General features: G+C 46.6%; 1 protein-coding gene across 1 annotated transcript in view; it reads right to left on the bottom strand.

The window, feature by feature from the left end:
* LOC133340403 (FH1/FH2 domain-containing protein 1-like) overlaps window positions 1-19658 on the bottom strand; it is a 61086-nt gene extending 41428 nt beyond the window's left edge. The window contains exons 1-3 of the mRNA XM_061548595.1: window positions 19224-19658; window positions 13459-13565; window positions 11960-12024 (exon numbers count right to left, since the gene is read on the bottom strand). Coding sequence (XP_061404579.1) covers window positions 11960-12024; window positions 13459-13565; window positions 19224-19397 — 346 coding nt within the window. The 5' untranslated portion in view covers window positions 19398-19658. The remainder of the gene's footprint in view (window positions 1-11959; window positions 12025-13458; window positions 13566-19223) is intronic.
* Window positions 19659-19921: the final 263 nt, after the last annotated feature.

The following is a 19921-nucleotide window of genomic DNA, read 5'->3' as shown; positions in this document are numbered from 1 at the left end:
ATCACGTATAATTTTTTACATATATTGCAATTTCATTATTATTTTATTATAATTAGAATGTATTATATAGTGTAAATATAGGGCAGCAATAGCAGAGTCGTTGTTAGCACACCGCAGAATGAACCTGGTGACCTGAAATTGATTCTTGGCACCAGCTATAACATCAGTGCTGAGTGGTATCTGAATGTTAGAAAACGAACGACAAATGCGATTTCTGGCCACAGCGAACATTAGTGCGGGGTGATGTGTGAAGCCATCCTGGGAACAGCCTTCACCAGCCCTCTCTGACCAGCATGACGAAGTAAGACCGAACAAAAAAACAATGTCGCAGCATTAACCACAAAGCGGATCATCACCCAAATAGCACATCATCCTCTGCTTTCCGTTAATATGCATTGGTGGTTTGGAGCAGTGGCACAATAGTTCGATTCCCCACCACGGCGAACATCAGTGGCGAGAGATATCTGAACCAGTACTGGCCCCCCTCCTCCAACTTTGCTAACCCACACTGACCAGCATGGCGAGGTCTGGTCAAAAGCCCTCATGACCAACAAAGCATGGGGAGGCCTTATCCAGGAATGGACTGACATGGGGCTGTATAACACTATAATACTACAAGACAAAGATTCCCCTACATAACCTAAACAGACTGCTGGGGCAAGTGATGTTAGCGAGCACCTATGAAGGCCGGCACGGCACAACAACGGGGTGAGTGGCCAGCACCACACCTTTGTCTACCTCGTGGCGATGTTTACAAACCGCATCAGGTACTTATTTGAGGCTGAGTCGAGCTAGGGGAGGGCCAGGACCGGTTCAGATACTCGTCACTGGTGTTGGCCATGAGCAGGAATCGAACTTGGGTCTCTGGGTTCGTAGCACAGCGGCGCCAACCGCTAAAACTACCGCAGGTACCACAAACAGCAGTCGATAGACCCCGAGTGATGTGGTGTCAATGTTTTTCATTTGAGACGTACGCTCCTGCACAGGATACACTTGTAACCTTACCCTGCACTAATAATCCAGTGCTATTAAAGTGACACACTGATTTGCAAAGTCTGATTTAACCTAACAGCACAGCAATATCTTGCATTCCTGAGAAATTATCATTACTCTTCGCAGACATGCTTCGCTTTGCTTTGAGTGCAATTTACAAAACACAATTTTTTTAAGTAAACACGAAGCAATACACTTCTTTCATCCGAGATACGTCCGCCATGGAGATGCAGCGATACAATAAGACTTTGTGCAGAAGCTATATGGATTGTTGTATGTATGTTCAACTTATTTTGCACGATATGTAGCCAACCGTGATAATCGGAGGTGCGTAGCCGACCGTGCGCCAGTTGTGACATCGCAAGGGTGTGAGAGATGGCGATGGCTAGGAGAAGCCTTCATCTTGCAGTGGATTGATCGCGGTTGATGGTGATTGGGTGAGAAAAAAGATGCTGTACTCTATTAAATACATATATGCTTGGGCTGATTAAAATGTTTGTTTATTATAAATGATTATTAGCAGTGGATTAGCCACCAAAGGCAAAGGGGAATGAGGAATTACCCTTCTGTGTGCCTGTGTCCATATCTATACAAGCATTTGGGCCTATCTTAACAGCATTTTGAAGGATTGCACATCTCATCTGGGAATTCTAGGATGGTAGTGAGGCCTTTGATTCAGCAGGGGATTGACAAAAGGCTGAAGATTATTGATATTGTTCCATGCATGCCAATATGGCAAAGGTCACAATGCTGTAACAAGTTAAATACATTTGCCTGTATTTGTGGTCTATCCTTCACCAGTTTAAATATCTATTAAGGAATCCCGAAATTTGTATTTCAAAGTAAAATAATTAACACAGTTTAGAGATGTTTAATACAGAGTTTAGCAGAGAGCAGTGTTCGCAACACAATAATAATAATTTGCAACCATTTTTAAATCCACTTCTGAATGAAGGCCTCCCCATGCCGCCGTGTCGTTGAATCGGGGTCGTTTGACCATACTTCACCACGCTGGTCAGTACGGGTTAGCGAAGCGGCCGTTCAGGACCAGTTCACATATCACTCGCCTCTGATGTTAGACAGCCTGGAATAAAACTCAGGTGACCATGATCATTGTATAGGGAGCCAACACCAGCTATGTGACCACTCCACACAGCATTCTAATACATTTCATATACAGCACACGTGCGCACATATGCATAAACGCGTGATTTACTCGGCATCTTAGATCAATTAGATGAAATGAGGAGCCAGTTAAAAATTAAAATACAGTTACGCTTGGAAGATTTCATGAGTTACAATTAGGTTTGTTCTTTGGGCAGATACGACTTGAAACAAAAGCACATTTTTCAAAAGAAAATTCCATCAAGCGGCGAACGTATTCACATGACTCGCTTGGTTTCACTGCGATCTGGTGACTCTTTTGGCAAGCCGCACGGAATGTTTTTTCGATTTGTGCCGAGCGAGGTGGCGTCGGAGATTCTCATCTCGTGCCGCCGCATGCATTGCGACGGCTCGTCCCTCCTGACGATGAAAGACGCCTTCGCGGTTTATATGCCCGTCACACCTTGCTTCGCCCGACACTGCTGCGTTCTATGTCAGCCGAGTGGCTGATGTGCTGGGGGCTGGCAGCCTAATCGTGCGCGTGTGCACACCAAGCATATTTGTGCGGGTATAATAATCAACGTCTTTATTGAGCTCGCTGTACGGCCTGGTGGCGAGCACGACTGCCGTAGATGACAATTTGCACAGGGCTGATGGTTTGACTGCCACCCCGCCTGGCAAGTCCGGCAGGGTATCACCGAGGTGTGTCACCATCCAAAGGATATTAAAAGAAAAAAGCACGTGATGTTATTCACACATAAAGGTCACTTCGTGTCAGTGTCTTGGAATGAAAGCAAACATTTTAAAAGATTATTAAAAGAACATCTTTATGGATAAAACAAGGATCAAGAATCGCAAAGACGATGATAACGATATTTACACCATTGGATCCTCCTTTGCCAGTAGCAAAATATGATAATTTTTTTTTACCCTTTAATCTGGCAACAAAACTGACACCTTTTTTTACAAGAAGTCATATTTGCATTGACCACAATACATACATTATCAGAGTTGTGTTTTTTGTTTGCATCCCGACCGCAGGTATTGTGGTAAATGCAAACATGACTCCTTGTAAAAAAAGGTGTCAGTTTTGTTGCCAGATTAAAGGGTAAAAAACCAATGATCATATTTTGCTACTGGCAAAGGAGATTCCAATGGTGTAAATGCTTACCCCGAGTTCTCATATTCTGATGGTGCATTGTCTTTGAGTTGTGCGCCTTTTGGTGCCATCTGGTCCAACACCATGTGAGACTGGGCTCTAAGAAAATCTGTCTCGGGTGTGGACCAATCAATTTCAAGGACAGTGCATACATGATCAGAGTTATGTTTTTTGTTTGCATTCCGACCGCAGGTATTGTGGTCAATGCAAATATGACTCCTTGTAAAAAAGGTGTCAGTTTTGTTGCCAGATTAAAGTGTAATTTTTTTTATCATAACGATATTTGTCCACGTGTATAAGAAAGCCTGAACGCTTCATAATTATAAACGCAATATAACTTTGAGAACGCATATATATTTTTTATAATACATCAATGGTTTGAAACGCTTTTCATTCGCAACGCACGCACCTGTGCAGGTGTACGAGCCCTCAAACTGCAATTAGAGAGAATGCTCAAGGACACAACGCTGTGCCGATGCAGCAATCTCATAACGAGCACCTTCTGAAAAAGTGGCACTCGGCGCGACGCCGCAAGCTCACGCCGTCGTTTCACTCTCGGCCCGAATTCCCGGCCGAGACGCCGCACCGAAGCATGAAGTGAACCGCAGCGGAAAACGAAGGATCATGGAATCCATTTCCATTAATCCCATTCACTCGGGCAGAAGGGGAAAAAAAGACTTCCGCTCACTCTAGCCTGCTCATGGAAATTCAAATCGCCACAGAAAACGGGCAGAGTCATCGGTCATGTGTGTGCATCTATACATGTCAAACGGAGTGTGCTCTGTGCACACGCAAAGAGTTGGGATGCCTCGAGGAAGAGAGTAGTCCCCAAACACTTTTCGGGTTTCTATTTTAATCTACACTCGTTTGTTGTACATATTGTCTATACTGCACTGTTTTTGAACATTTTATTTGGTCTACTAAGGCATTATAATCATCGTCAGCCATGATTAATCCACTCCTGGACGAAGGCATCATCCACACCACCGCCACCTCTAATGATCTTGCGATGGAACGATCCCTCCAATTCCTTCCCGACCAATTATCTCAATTACCACGTTTGTCCTGCCGCCGAGATGTACTGCTATGGGAGGCACTATACGAATATTAACGAGATGACGATGACGACGCTGATAACGCACTCGTGTGCTCAGTGTTGATGGTGTGGCGCATGACAGACCAATATGCGATGACATCATTAACAACATGTTGGCATTTTAACAAAAATATGTTCCCTAGCACATTTAAATTCTAATCTCACACATGGCAATATGTTCCGTAGTTAAATGTCAATGTCGAGGTGTGCTGGCCAGGAGAGGCCTTCAGGAGAGGGTTCGTGTAGCTTTGCCGCTTCTCCATTGAAGGCGCACGGACTACAGCGGTTAACCTCACGGTGCATAGTTTGGGTTGCACAGCCACACTGCGGCTTGCCATCAATTTTCATTTACGCACGAGGTGTTCTGATGTGGTTGATGGTATACCAGCGTCTTCGAGTAACGTCAACGCGAAGAGGTGCCATGTTTGGGTCTCGAATGAGGCGTTTATTCTGCACGTCGGCATTGTTCCACTCTGGGTGAGATTCATTCCCATTGCACGAGATCGATCAAACATTTTCCATTCGGAACTCTGCGGGGCTTAGCAGTGCATCACTCAGATGATGTCACGGGTCGAATTTCCGCAGCTACTTCAAGAAGGCCGACTCACACACACTCAGGGCACCACTTTAAACTCACTGCAAAGATGGTTTATAGCTGCGTGGCAATCAGACCATAATTAACCATCAGAGCTGCAGTGAGGCACATTGAGTGAAACAATGAGTGTTTTGTGAGCAGTCCTCTGTGACGGGGCTGTAATCAACTCGACCAACTCAAGACACCTGGAGAACCTGGTTAATAATAGCTGTCTATCTGGATCTCAATTCAGGATCTTTGCAGCCCTGTCTCAATGCTCCAACCCCTCTAAAGATAGCTTCACACAATGCATGCGATGTTTACAGGCGTGTGTATTTGTGTATAGAAGGAGTGGCTCCTTCCTGTTTGAAAAGCCACATCTGTAAAGGATGAGAAAACTTCATCACAACAGTTCATCAACACAATTCGCTTACCAGCTAATCTGCCCCATGATACAAACTAATGCCACATTCAAATGCAGGCACGGCAGAAAAATAAAAACCACCGCACCATTATCTCCTCTGCGTTCAAACACACCGACGGGTTGGAGCGGTGGCACAGCGCTCAGTGCATTGCGCAATTAACTCGGCAACCTGAATTCGATTCCCGGCCACGGCCAACATCAGTGGCGAGTGGAAACCGATACAGTCCTGCCTCCCCCCCCCTCACTTCGCCAACCCGTATGAACCTACCCAGCATGGTGAAGTATGGTAAAAAAAACTCCCCATGACTGACTGACACACCATGCGGAGGCGTTCATCGGGCAGGCGTATTGGTGAAGGGCCGTTAGTTATGTTGACACTCGACAAGAATACAACACCGCAGAGGCATGAATGAATGACGTTAGAGAGCTGCCAAGCAGCAGGTTTTGAGTGGTGGGCGCGCTCACAAGAACGTGTTCCAGTTTCCCTGCCCCTGGAGCACGAACACACAATGGGCGACCCCCCCCCCCTTCGTGTCCGGAATGCCTGTTGTTTCACCTCATCTTGTTGGGGTTCGCTGTTGTTGTTGCTGTTGTTGTTGCTGCTGTTGTTGTTGCTGTGGTTGTCTATTTTTACCTCTGGTTATTCTCCTGCGAGGGAACAACTTGTAATTTGTAAGTTGACGCTTCGTTCTTTTTAACGGTGCTTTGTCCGGTTGCGTTTCAGCGTTTGCCATTCGTATTTGTCCGTGTCAGGTTACTCAATCTTTTTAGTTCATTAAAGCACACACGTGTATTACGGTCCAGGGTCTGCATGAAGGCGAGCGGGGATTTACAGCGCCTTCACGATTTAATAAACTGTCGCGATTCAGGGCCGCAATTCGATTCAAGTCTGTGCTATTTATTTTTTGACAATGCGATAAATATGGCAGCCTCTTGTGGCTGCACGAGTCATTCGAACCAGTAACATGGAACGCATAAGCTAATAGAATACACGCTGTCTCTTACAAGTACTATTTGATACATATAGATGTGAATCCATGAATAAAAGCGGCCAAGTAACAATAGCATGGGTCCTATTACCTGCGGAGTGAAGGGGGGCACCGCAGTGACGAGATGTAAACTGCCCGGCACACACGAGGCCGCGTGTTCGATCCCGACCCTGACGCATGCTGCTGTATATTTGGAGTTTTTTTTTTTCTCCCCACGATCGCGTTGATTGTTCTCCGTGTCATCCAGTTTTTCCCTCCGCAGAATTTGACTGCTATAAATTTCCACACGATGATGAGCCACTTCGTTGAGCTCTCATTTGTGGCCAGGTCACTTTTGAAAGAGCTACATAGTTCAGGGGGCCTCACCTGGTAAAACAAATATATTTTTAACAGTTTTATTTTACTCCTCTTATTGTTTGCAGATAACCAGTAGATAATAACATTAATTTGCCACGTAACTGCTCTCATCCGCGTAGGAAATTGTGATTATGAAGCCGCTTCGTTATTCATTTTGGGTAAAATCGCAGGTGACCACAGATAATAGGAAGAAATAGGGTCGTGGATAATAGGGGCGTTCTTGCGGATCCTACAGCTGTCACGGATAAAAGGCGTCGCAGATGACAGTGCCGCGCATAATTGTAAGATTGTATTTTCCTGTGTAAGCTTGTATTTTTGGATCTATGTACTCACAATACATGTTCATATGAATACGTTTAATGAATACCCCCATTATCCAGCCTGATTCTGTCAATCTGACGCTGGACGCACGAGGGCCATGAGGGAGATATTTCCCCAAACTTCAGCACGTCGGCCAAGTGAGGAGTTGGTGAAGGTGGGCAAGACCACAGAACAACAATGTTTTAATAAACTGCCAATATCGTCGAGGTCTTTCCGTGCAAATGCGGTGTTAGTGCCTTCGCAGCCTCTAAGTCCGCCGTGGATTTGGCAAGCGTCTCTTTCTAGCTCGTGCAAATGTGCTGCTCCTCGTCAGCTGAACAGAAACCACCCACCCCGAGCACAAATTCCACCACTGTTGTTCAGTAACAACAAAGTGACCTGCAATGTGGCTGCATGGCTGGCATACAACCAGACGAGCTAAACCAGCCAGACAAGTCTTCAACAGCGTTTGTTTGGCAAGACCAACAACTCGCATATACCCACGGCTGCTGTTTGCAGGGCTTTAGCTACAACACGGTAATTGTCGACAATGTTTTCACCTGGTTTCATTCCAGCGATTTGATTTGGAATACAGTGTTTGTTTTGGTGCCAATATGCATGTAACCAGGAGTGGAAGAATTAATGTCACATTTGTTCAATTTGATTTGAATAAATTACATTTTACACATTTCTGTGAGTTGTCCGACACAATTAACTACCCTCCCGCACTCCGCCCAACTCCGGCGTGTCAATTGAATGTCCAGCTTCAGTCACGATTTGATGCCAGATTCAATGATTATTTTTGTAATATTGCAGCTACTGGTAGCACCTCCAGTGGCTGCAGAGGTGGCATGAATCCATTTGGTGCAACGTACACGGGGTGTAAGCAACATCCACGGGGTGTAAGCAACATCGACTCTTACACAGTTGGGATGCTATGCAGGTATAATGAGATTAATAATCAATACCCAATGATGAATATATGCATCGTTCCACCACTATATAAAGTTGCATTCATGAATCATTGGGAAAATATTCTACTGCATTATATTACTAGGCCATTAGTGTGTGAAAATTGATTATGCAAATAGTATGAACATTACATGTCAATGTTGCTGATATTTAATTTATACAAAACTCTAAAAGAGGCAGAAAAACATAAACAAGGCAAACAGGAGTAAAACAAGTTGAACGAGGCCTCCGAATGATGACAATTCATCACATCTCCAGGGTGGGGGTCTGGGGGACGATTAATTGTTGCATAGCCAGTAGCCAACATAAATGGTACATGTATTGCTGTGGCTTTGAAAAAAATGTTTGGTAGAGAGTAATTTCTTTAGGAGTATTGTTTTGCCCATTAAAAGCCATGCATTAATGAAACGTTGTACGAGAAATAAAAAAATAACAACACAAATTACAACTCAGTGTGTGGACAGCCCAGTGGCCCTCTCTTCTCCAGCCCCGGTGCCCGCATGGAACTCTTTTAAACGGCAGCAGTAATTACAGGCCAGGTGCTTTCAATTACATTTTCTCACAAGCCTGCGCCAAAAGCGAAGGTTCTCGTTAAATCAAAGGCATAAATACAGCCAATCTCCCAATAGGCTGCTGCAGCCTGGATTCCCTGAGGGGGGTTTTCTTTTTTAACACACAGCAATGGAATCACAATTGCTTTTCTTCTTATGTTCAAAGGAATACGCCCCGTCGTATCCTTGCCAATGAAGAGGTGTTTGGGCGAGTACTTAAAAAAGGTAAAGACGTAGCCCTGCCACTGCTGGTCAAAGGGCCTTCACCAGATGGAGGCCTATGGTATGGGTGGGTGGGTGGCTGGGTGGGAGAGTTAATACACTTGCGCCATCGTTTCAAGGGAAACGGAGTCGAACCGGAAACTTCTGGATTGCTAGTCCAGTGGTCTAACAAGTATGGCGTGGCAGCGTCTGAAAAAAATCGAGTTGAACTGGATCTTTGTGCGAAAATGCTGGGGGTCTAAGCAAAACAAAAAGAATGCTGCAAAATGCAAGCATCCGCCTCCCTTTTGGAGGGATGCTGGCATCTCTCTCGTTTCACATGCTGGCTCAGTTTGGCTAAAGCGGTCATTTACTACCACAAAGCAGAGCCCTCTGATCGAATTTCACCAATTCTTCAGTGGCGCTGGGCAGAACAACAAATGACATGACCCTTATGAAATAAAATCAAGACATTGCAATGTAACGATGGATATTTAAATGCTATCATTTTATCTTTATTCTGATTTAACAAAACAATAATTTCGAATGCCCGATTTCAATGTTATTTAAACAGAACTATAGTTGTAAGACTAGGTCGGAGCTTAATGCACACAAGCAATATAACAATAAATAACAATACTTTACAGACCTCTATCAATCGACTGCTGAAAGAAGGCCGCCCCTTAACTTTTGGTCAGAAGTTGTTCGACCATATTTCCCCATGCTCATCAGTGAGCTCGGCAAGGACCAGTTGATCTACCTCTGCTCTCTGTGCCTAAACCGCAGAAGACACAGTTGCATCGTGTACGGACAATCTACCGTATTGCGATCACCTTGCTCTTGGCATGACACAACATGAAATGCGTAAGTTAAAGAGTTAATAGAAATTGGTGGACATTACTAAATGTAACATCCCGAATTACACTACCATCACATTAAAGCGCTCCTTAACTTCAAATTCTGCCTGAGGATATATATGTATGTATTATACACGTGTACAAATATACAGATCTGACACTGCTGATGAGGCTCAGGAAATCAAAACCACTCCAGGGTTTGCCTCCTATATAAATCCCCCTGCACAGCACTGTCTGGAGGGCCTACATTGACTTTTGTTTGGTTTATTTATAAGCATTACATTGCTTCTTGGGGAGGGTAAAACTTTCAGATCCAACGATGCCTTTATTATTTAAAGTATGTAGGATGTATGTGGAACTTATTTCGCACCGTACGTAGCCAACCGTGCTCATCGGAGGCGGGCTTGAGCAGGACACGTCGCGAGATCGTTAGTTTAGAGAGGAGACGATAGCCGGGGTCGAGACTAAAGATCCACCGTGGGAATGGGAGTGATGAAACCAGCTGGTGAGCAGAGGGGCAAGATGGGTCGCTGCATTGTACAGCCATGAGAAATGGTGACGGTTTGGCGAGGCGTTCATCCAACAGTGGGTAGAACTTGGCTCGTGATGATGAAGGTGACTTTCGTGACTGCAGGAATTCATAGCTCTTTTTTCACCTGAAGACGATTGCTTGTGTTGCGATCGAAACGTTGTGATATTGTTATTATTTTGATTATTTTTTTCTATCTACGTGGCTTTACCGAAAGACCCAAAGAACGTGACAGCTAATGTTCTGGGTAATATGCCAATACCGCAGAGTGCAGCGTGTCTTCACAGGCAGAGACGTGACAGGAGAGGCCCAGAGGCTGCTGGGGCTAAAGTATGATATTTATTAAAATGAAACAACAAACGGTTGTTTGTTTATTTATTATTTTATTACTCGTATAAAGTGTATGTTAAATAAATAAGGTTGGCCCCCCATAGGTCTGAATCACAGCACTGTTGGGCATGAATGAAACTTGAGTTCAGGGCTGAAAAAATAACCCGCTTTCCATTTTGGTTATGGTTTCTTTTGTTATCGCCGCGCTCGGCCAACAATGCAAACTCTGAGGCATTCAAAATATCAGGGGCTAACTTTGCGTTGAACAAACCTCTCCCAACGTTTCTAGAACGTACGCCGCTTTACACGGCAACGCTACGTATGTAAACTAAAAGCCAAAAAAGCTCAACACATTACGAAAAAACTGGTGCCTCTTCAGCCGCCTGATCAGACATCTGCATGCGGGTTCACTGTGTCTCATGCAGCGGCAGCTTGCAGTGTCCAGCCCTCGCCTGCGGTTTCGCTTGCGTTGTTATCGTGGTGGACAGCCATCAATGGGGCCCAACCCACGTTTCCTGTTACAGCTTGAGAGAGCCGTAAAAGGTGGGCCGCAGTTCACCCAAACAAAAGACGCTGCGGGCGACTTTCATCCCGTGTACACGTGACAGCCCTTTCGTCAATCCGCCACGGGACGAGGGCCTACCTCTGCCGTGTAAGGTCATGGGGGTTGTTTGACGTGGACTGTACTTCACCACACTGGCTAGTGAGCGTTAGTGAAGGCAGGCAGCATAGAAGCACCGTTCAAACGTGGCATTTGCCTGCGCTGCCCTCTCTACTTGCAACTACGTAGCACGGCCCCCCCACCGCCTGTGACAACTTCGCATGCATGGTGGTGGTGGTCACCCATCCGAGCACTATCCAGGTCCAAGCCCTGCTTAGCTTCCAAGATCTGGCAAAATCGGGCGCACTGCAGTTGATTTAGTCACAGGCTATTTTCATACGAGCAGTTTCTTAATTTCCAGGCACGGATGTTACTAACGTAACAAACCTTGTTTCCAAACTCCCGCTGCTGCTGCTGCTTCCGCTGCTCCTCCGCGTTAAAAACGTTAGAAATTGTTCACGACGGAACAAAAAGTTTCCCGCGTGCGAACAACAAAGTGTGAAATTCATTATCCGTTAACAATGAGTTCTACGAGCGTACTCCTTGCGTCAGCCGAATTCTCTTGCATCTCGTGAAAGAAAAAAAAGAAAGGAAAATGCTGATGCTGCCAACATCACTTGCGGCAATCGCAAAATAACCCAGTTAGGGACGTAAAAAACATTCCTGACCATTTGTGGAGAAACAGCGAATGAGCAAAAACACGGAGCAAGCACTCATGGCCAACTACTCCACTCTGCGTTGTTGACGGCGCCAAAGGAGTCAAAGACCGCAGGAATAAAATCACTCAAGCATCATCCTGGACTCACGACCTGGGGAAGAAGCAAAGTGCTCTCGAATTATGTTGTTTGTTCTCAAAGTAATTCCCCCGTGTTTTTGTACAATTTTTGTAAGTAAATGGCAAAACAAAATGTTGTGCACTTACCGATGCAGGCGTGCACACGGACTGACAGCTTGGTGCGCAGGATAACAGTGTGCTTTTTAACCTTCCTGCAGAGGAAAGAAAGAGAGAGAGCAAGGGGATGACAGTACTTTCACTTGACACACATGTTCAATTTCGGTTCACCGTCATGACGAAGATCGGATGAGTCGACATAAAAACAAAAGTCTGAAGCCGTTTGAGTCGGTGCACGTCAAATAATCTTTGTTTAACTGCATGATAAAACAGGCATATTTATATTTCACCCATAGTAAAACATTTATTTTACTGATCACTTAGCATCATCTATTTAGAGATTTGTAAATGTCAGAGTGAAAAAAAATCCCACATTTTTTTCTCGAAATTCCAACCACTTAAATACCAGTGCAGGGGCACTGTAATGGGAAAAAACAAAACCCATCAAGTTTTCTTGCACACACATAAACACACGCGCACAACGCGGCAGGGAATTAATTGCGTTTGAGTTTATCTACTCAGTGCCATGGAGTATTTATGATAGAGAAGAGTTCGTTCGGCACTGCACGTAATTTGTGCGCCGGGTACGAACGTCTCCTGCTCGTTTTTAGCAAATCCAAGTAATGGGAAAAAAACTGGACAGGCACCGTAACGTGATCCCATCAGGTGGCTCAGCCACAGAGTGAGCCGCTCAAAACGGTAAGGTCGCGAGGTCAAATCCTGGTGAGGAGGGGTTGACGCCGCCCATCTTCCCTCTGGAGTCAATAAAAACGTTGTAAGATTTTGTGGATAGGAGAGCTTTCATCATTCCCTACCACCCTATAACAACATGGAGCTATCACCACTGGCTGGCTCGTGGCTGTACACAGAAAATGAGCACCACCTGAGCATGGAATCGCCTTGTGATCCCATCATATCATGAAAAACGAAGTGCTAACTTTACAACAAGACAGCAAAACCGATGTACTTGTAAATGGAAGTCCGACAAGGCTGTGACCTCACCCGCAAGACCTATGAACAAAAAGCCCTTCAACATTCGCACTGAGTGGCTGGAATGTGTTCTGGCACGCATTTACTCTGTATCAAAAATGACATTTAGCACTTTTTTTCTTTTCCAGCTTTGGCAATCCGTAAATATTCTACCGGCAACAACAAAACGAAGGGTAGGATATTCTTCTGCGTGGCTGGACAAGTGGGGGCCTCCAAGTATGTGCCGGGCAAGCAATGGACTCAAGTAGCCGCTTTGATCAAGGCCAGCGAAGGTTCAAGTGCGCGCATTGCAGAAGGCACGAAAAGCTGAAGGGCACAAGGAATGAGGAGGACACAAGTGATGTGTGGGTGGCTACTGGGAATGCAGAGTGGGGTCGGGGGGGGGGGGCTTAGCGGGCAATGGTTGGGAAAAGGGGCGGCGGCAATGCACAGTGGGAGAGGAGCTGGAGGGACAACGGGTATGGAAGCGAGTCCGAGGGGAGGAGTGCTAGGGCAGTAAAAGCAGCGGCAGCAGTAGCAGCAATAGCAGCAGCACCCACCCATTTTGTTCTTGGAAGCCATCGAGGTCCTCAATCTGCTCGGCCAACGTGCACTCGGGATCCAGGTACATGGACCAGTGCGAAAGCTGCAGGGCACAGTCGTCCAGCTGCAAAACACACACACACACCCCAAGGCAGTATTACGCTGCGTCCACACGCACCACTACAGGTGCCGGGGGGGGGGGGGAGGTTCAAGCTGTTGCGGGTCCGTTGTTGTCCACACAACAACTGCATTCTGGGTTGGAATGCAGTTGTCAGCCTGGGCAGCCCCACTTTGAGTTCAGGGTACTCCAGTGCATCCCGGAATTCGCTCGGACGCGACGTCATCGACTACATGGTTCTTTTTGTCTTGCCTTCAAGAAGGTTTGCAGGCGTTGTGTGCAAAGTATTCTTTAAGCAGAGGTCGCAATCCAAATTTACCAGGAGATAATGTAAAGCCACATTAATCGCCAAACACTCAACGTGAGCACCAAGTAGAACCGGCTGGCTCTGTCGATGTGTTTTCAGGTTGTAGCACGTTTAGTTCAGCATGGTGTCCCATGTGTCGCTCCACGTGCTGGGAGCTTCTTCAAGAACTTGAGGAACAGTGCTGCCCGCTGCCGCTGCCGGCGTAAACCCGTTATAGATGCCAATCAGCTTCATCCTCGCAAACGTTTTCGTGCGATGCTCTTGCTGCGGCAGCAGCGGAAGAAGAGCCAGCGTCACACGTAGCTTGCATTCCAGCAGCAGCTGGCAATGCCACGTGATCGGTGGAGAGAGCCCCTGAAATCGGTTCTTGAAAAAGCTCGCAGAGCGTGCAGCGAAACTTTGCAAGCCACGCCGATCAACACGTGGTACACTTCAAAAACACATGGGAGGGTCCACTGGGATGGTCTCTGTGCACGGAGGAGTTCCCTCGTTAATCACAAACTTGCTATCTGCGATTTTCGCCGTCCGCGAATCACATCTGAAACTCTACACTGCTGTGATGAGATAAAGTGATGAGAGAGAATGTGATGTGGTAATGTGATGAGAGATAAAGTGATGAGATAAAAGATAGGTTTTCGTAGACCAATATCATTATCAGCAAAATTTGCTATATACAAGCATCTCCGAGGATGGTATGGCAGTGGGTGACAGCACTGCTGCACCCTATTCTCTTTTACACACACACACAGTATTACATCAGCGGTGGCCCTGGTTCTGACGCCGTCGGTAATGGTAGTCATGTCAACCGAGGCCTAAGGGACACATTTATTGTGCTGGCAATGCAAAGCTGTCAAGACAAGCATTCATACATTTTGCTGAAAACTGCCCAGGCGGGTGCTCTGATATAACCTAGGCCAATTTGCTTATAGGCTTCAATAGTCTGTGGATGGCACCTCATGTATAACATAACCAGTACAATTTCCTATCACGGTTAACACAAATGGAGGTACAATTATCGTACACTTCTACTTGTAAGTTAGCAGCAAGACGACAAATGTACTGCATTGCTCTGGAACTGCATTTTAATAACGTGGCGACACAAGAGGCCACATGTTAATCGCTTCGTGTAGTGTTGTATCCATCGAGTGAGAATGCCTTGCAAGTCTGAACAGATCCAGCAATGATGTGCAAATAACAAAGCCCCAGGTGGGCCGACTCGCTGGGATGTCCTCTGCCACTTTATTACTTTCATTAATCTGCACTTGGCTGCCACGCCGCCATAACGGTGTATCCAGTTTAAAGTCAAAGTGATTCTTGCTCCAATGAGGAATGAGGCCCAGTGTTCGTCTCCTCCTTAACAGCCCTGAGACTGTGGTGAACATTCCACATTTCCATGGCTAAGGCCCACCCCGAGCTATTTAGCTCTTTTTTAAACCGGAGTACCCGGAGAAAAATCCACACGACAATGGGGAACACATGCAAACTCCAAATATACAAGTGTGGGTGTCGAACCCACGACCTCCTGTATACACGGCGAGGTAGTAAAAATTTTGCCACCATAGTGTTGATTTCACCACAACGTGGTACATATTTTACCAACCCTGGCAGGATTGATGGACTGAGCATTTATTGCCCAAAAGGTTTTACCTGTGCCAAAATAAAACCTTGACCCCAAACCTACTGCTGAGCCACATGGCCGGTTAGTAGTGGATCAGGCACTCGCAACATCTGCGCGTTGCACCTGCCACGATAATGAAATAACTGTGCTCTTCGTTTGTGGAATACTGAATAAAATGGCATTGGGGAATTGTTTGAAATTGTGCAGCATTGATAAACAGTGCAGCGCAGGATTTTTACACTCAGACATGCGCGAGAAAAGGACTCTGCAATGGGCACCCTCCGCTATGTGCACCAATAGAAATGGCGCATTCCCCAGGAGCGTGAACAGGTTGTCACCACAGCTATTCATTCACCAGTGGCGAGGTGCAAGTCCACGTTTCAGAATAAACAATTCACAACTGTCTGGGGCGTGGAGCGGTGGCACAGTGGGTAACTCTCTGCACGATTAACCCGGAAGCCTCAGTTTCATTCCTGGCCATGGCTAATCGCAGAACCGGTTCTGGGTCTACCCTATTCCCTTCAATAATTATTGTTGTCATACAACCTTTTTCATGATAATCGGATGAATAATAGAATAATGTGCTCACGTTACAGATATGGGTCACGGATGGAAGGTCCTCACTGTAAAGGCAACCGGCTTGTTTAAATGATCACACAATCATGCGGTAATGCTCACCCCTCCTTTGATCAAACTGGGCAAGTCGAGGAAATTCCACATTTATATGGCTGTGGCTCTGCTTAGAGTAGCCCACACAAAAGTATTACATCAGCGCCTGTAGCTAGCCCATTGAGTAATACAAATGCTGTTCTGGCTTTTATTTCAAGTATTCATATATCTTATCAGGTCTCCTAGACATGTGGATAAGGGGATTTTGATAGGCCTAGCATGTAACTAACGGTACATTCTGTCTAGAGAACATTCCTCAAACAACGGCATGTCGATCATTATCAGCCGCAACCATCATCTATCCACTGCTGGATGAAGGCCATCGCTCACGGACCTCACGATGGTTGCCACTTCATCATAAGCCTCGACCACTTGCCACAATCCATTCTTGAGACGTGTCCTGCCAAAGCCCAATTACTTCATTAGGTAAATGTCATTGTATGGAGAGAGAAACAAGAATTTAATAAAGAAAACTGCAAGGTTGGGCTCAAAATTCTTGTAACTCAGGCAATTGTTCTATGGAAGTGAATGCAACAAACATGAAAGACGTTATCCCAGAGAGCCAAGCTAACATTCTCGGCAGTCAATTAATGAGAAGAGATCACAAGCCTGGCGTTATCACTCTTCCACTCTTCGGGGCAATTGCAATTCAGAAATTACTTTCGAGCGAATACCAAGCGACGGCTGTCCTATGTCCACCCAAAGAAGCCACGTGTAGGTTTGTAGACACCGTTTTGGGGGTAAGCGCTATCAGTGGGCACCTCTTAGGGCCTGCGGGGCACGCGTGAGGGTCATGTGGCCAGCACCAGGCCCCACACGTCTTTATCTAAAAGTGTTTATGTTTTGCAAATGTTCCCACATACCAAGCGTTCATTAATGGAACTAGCCAAACATCCCAATTCACATCTCTCATGAAAACAAGTATTACGACAGAGCGGGGCTTTTCTGGGTTAAAGAACTGGCATTATTATCCCCCGAACCAAGTGCAGTACTGATTTAAGGATGAGTCGATCTAGGGGATGCACACACACACACACCGGTGCAGCCCGACGTGAAATACGACGCAGAGTCGGCTGCGGCACGGTGCACGGCGGGAGTCGCCGTGTATCACGTGCAGCCATCTATAGAGCGGTGGTGAGGGCACGAACTGGACAAGAGAGTTCGCATCCCGGCCATGGCTATCACCAGTGGCGAGTGATATCGACGCCTCGCCAATTCACTAATCCGCAATGACCAGCGCGGTGAAGTATGGTCACGCAACCCCCATGACAAATTGGCGGTGCGACTGATAACTCGGTGAGTGTGCATTAGACCAGGTATGGCATGGCTGATTTGTGTATTTAAAGACGGTATACACACACCATATATATATACCGGGCACACTTCTGGGGGTATTATTCTCTGCGGCGTAATATAATCTATCACGTTGCATTCTCATCACCTCCTTCGTGAAGGGAAAAATTCAAGCCAAGCCACAGCCACGGTCACGTGGCCATCTAATCCAGACTTGGGGTCACGCGGTGAACCCCTGAAGCAGTCTGTGTGGTGCTGAGGAAGCCTCACGCGAGAAAGCCTCACGCGCTCGCGCTCTGCTGAAGCCCTCTCTCTATCTCTCTCGTCGCGGACAGCCGCTGACCTCAGCCTTCGGGCATCTAACGAGCTCCTCCCGGACATATTGCTGCCATACGCAAGAAGAGAATCGCCTATGGGTAATGGTAGTAAAGGATAAAGTTAGTCTATGAGGTCGTCCATAAATGACGTCACGCGATTTATTGACGATATTTGACCCCCCCTCGTCACACGGCGTCACAAATGTCTGACCCCCCCCCCCTAGGTGCCTGACGTCATTTATGGACGGCCCCCATGGGCAATGTTAGTCCATGGGCAATGTTAGTCCATGGGCAATGTTAGTCTATGGGAATGTTAGTCTATGGTAATGTTAGTCTATGGGAATGTTAGTCTATGGTTTATGTTCGTCTATGGGCAATACTAGTCTATGGGCAACGTTAGTCTATGGGCAATGTTAGTCTATGGTAATGTTAGTCTCTGGGCAATGTTAGTCTATGGCAATGTTAGTCTATGGGCAATGTCAGTCTCTGGGCAATGTTAGTCTATGGGCAATGTTAGTCTATGGGCAATGTTAGTCCATGGGCAATGTCAGTCTCTGGGCAATGTTAGTCTATGGGCAATGTTAGTCTATGGTAATGTTAGTCTATGGTAATGTTAGTCTATGGGCAATGTTAGTCTATGGGCAATGTCAGTCTCTGGGCAATGCTAGTCTATGGGCAATGTTCGTCTATGGGCAATGTTAGTCTATGGTAATGTTAGTCTCTGGGCAATGTTAGTCTATGGCAATGTTAGTCTATGGGCAATGTTAGTCCATGGGCAATGTCAGTCTCTGGGCAATGTTAGTCTATGGGCAACGTTCGTCTATGGGCAATGTTCGTCTATGGGCAATGTTAGTCTATGGTAATGTTAGTCTCTGGGCAATGTTAGTCTATGGCAATGTTAGTCTATGGGCAATGTTAGTCTATGGGTAATGTTAGCCTCTGGGCAATGTTAGTCTATGGGCAATGTTAGTCTCTGGGCAATGTTAGTCTCTGGGCAATGTTAGTATCTGGGCAATGTTAGTTTCTGGGCAATGTTAGTCAATGGGCAATGTTAGTATCTGGACAATGTTAGTATCTGGGCAATGTTAGTCTCTGGTAATGTTAGTCTCTGGGCAATGTTAGTGTGTGCATCATAAGCTGTGGTGAACCACTGCAGTCAGTGCTGCTACAGTGGTTTACTGCAGCAGGATCAGCACGACTGGAGACTGGAGGCACCCTGTGTGTCTCTCAGCTGAAGCCGTCTCGTCGTGGCGAGCACACCTGGGGCATCCAACTCCCGAAACACATTTGCTGACACAATAAAAGTTAGTTTGGGCTAGATCGACTTAGATCGATAGAACCACCCCCCGCCCCCCCCTATATGATGGATGATATTAGTCGCGAAAGCCGACGTGCTAAACTCACACTTTCTGCCACCCCCGGAACAGAATGGTCACCCACAGGCATCGTCGCCTCCTCACCTCGTGCGGCGGGCGCAGGAGGCGGTGGATGGCGATCAGCTGCTCGCCCACGGCCACGTGCAGCGCGAAGTGGACGTCTGGGGGCCGCGATGGCTCCGGGAAGTTGGTGCTGTTGAAGGGGTCCGTGTCGTCTATGAACTGGACCCGGCACAGCAGCTCCTCCAAATCTTCCATGTCTCTCTCTCGTGTGTGTCTCTCTCGTGTGTGTGTCTCTCTCGTGTGTGTCTCTCTCTCTCTCTCGTGTGTCTCTCTCGTGTGTGTGTCTCTCGTGTGTGTGTCTCTCTCTCTCTCTCGTGTGTGTCTCTCTCGTGTGTGTCTCTCGTGTGTGTGTCTCTCGTGTGTGTGTGTGTCTCTCGTGTGTGTGTCTCTCTCTCTCTCGTGTGTGTCTCTCTCTCTCTCTCGTGTGTGTCTCTCTCGTGTGTGTCTCTCTCTCTCTCTCGTGTGTCTCTCTCGTGTGTGTGTCTCTCGTGTGTGTGTCTCTCTCTCTCTCTCGTGTGTGTCTCTCTCGTGTGTGTCTCTCGTGTGTGTGTCTCTCGTGTGTCTCTCTCTCTCTCTCGTGTGTGTGTGTCTCTCTCGTGTGTGTGTCTCTCTCGTGTGTGTCTCTCTCTCTCTCTCGTGTGTGTGTGTCTCTCTCGTGTGTCTGTCTCTCTCTCGTGTGTGTGTCTCTCGTGTGTGTGTCTCTCGTGTGTCTCTCTCTC

This window comes from Lethenteron reissneri, chromosome 9 (assembly GCF_015708825.2).
Source record: "Lethenteron reissneri isolate LAM-NWPU_2019-01 chromosome 9, ASM1570882v1, whole genome shotgun sequence".
Taxonomy (NCBI): domain Eukaryota; kingdom Metazoa; phylum Chordata; class Hyperoartia; order Petromyzontiformes; family Petromyzontidae; genus Lethenteron; species Lethenteron reissneri.
The sequence above is the reverse complement of the archived record's forward strand: the minus strand, read 5'-3'. Positions and strand labels throughout refer to the sequence as shown.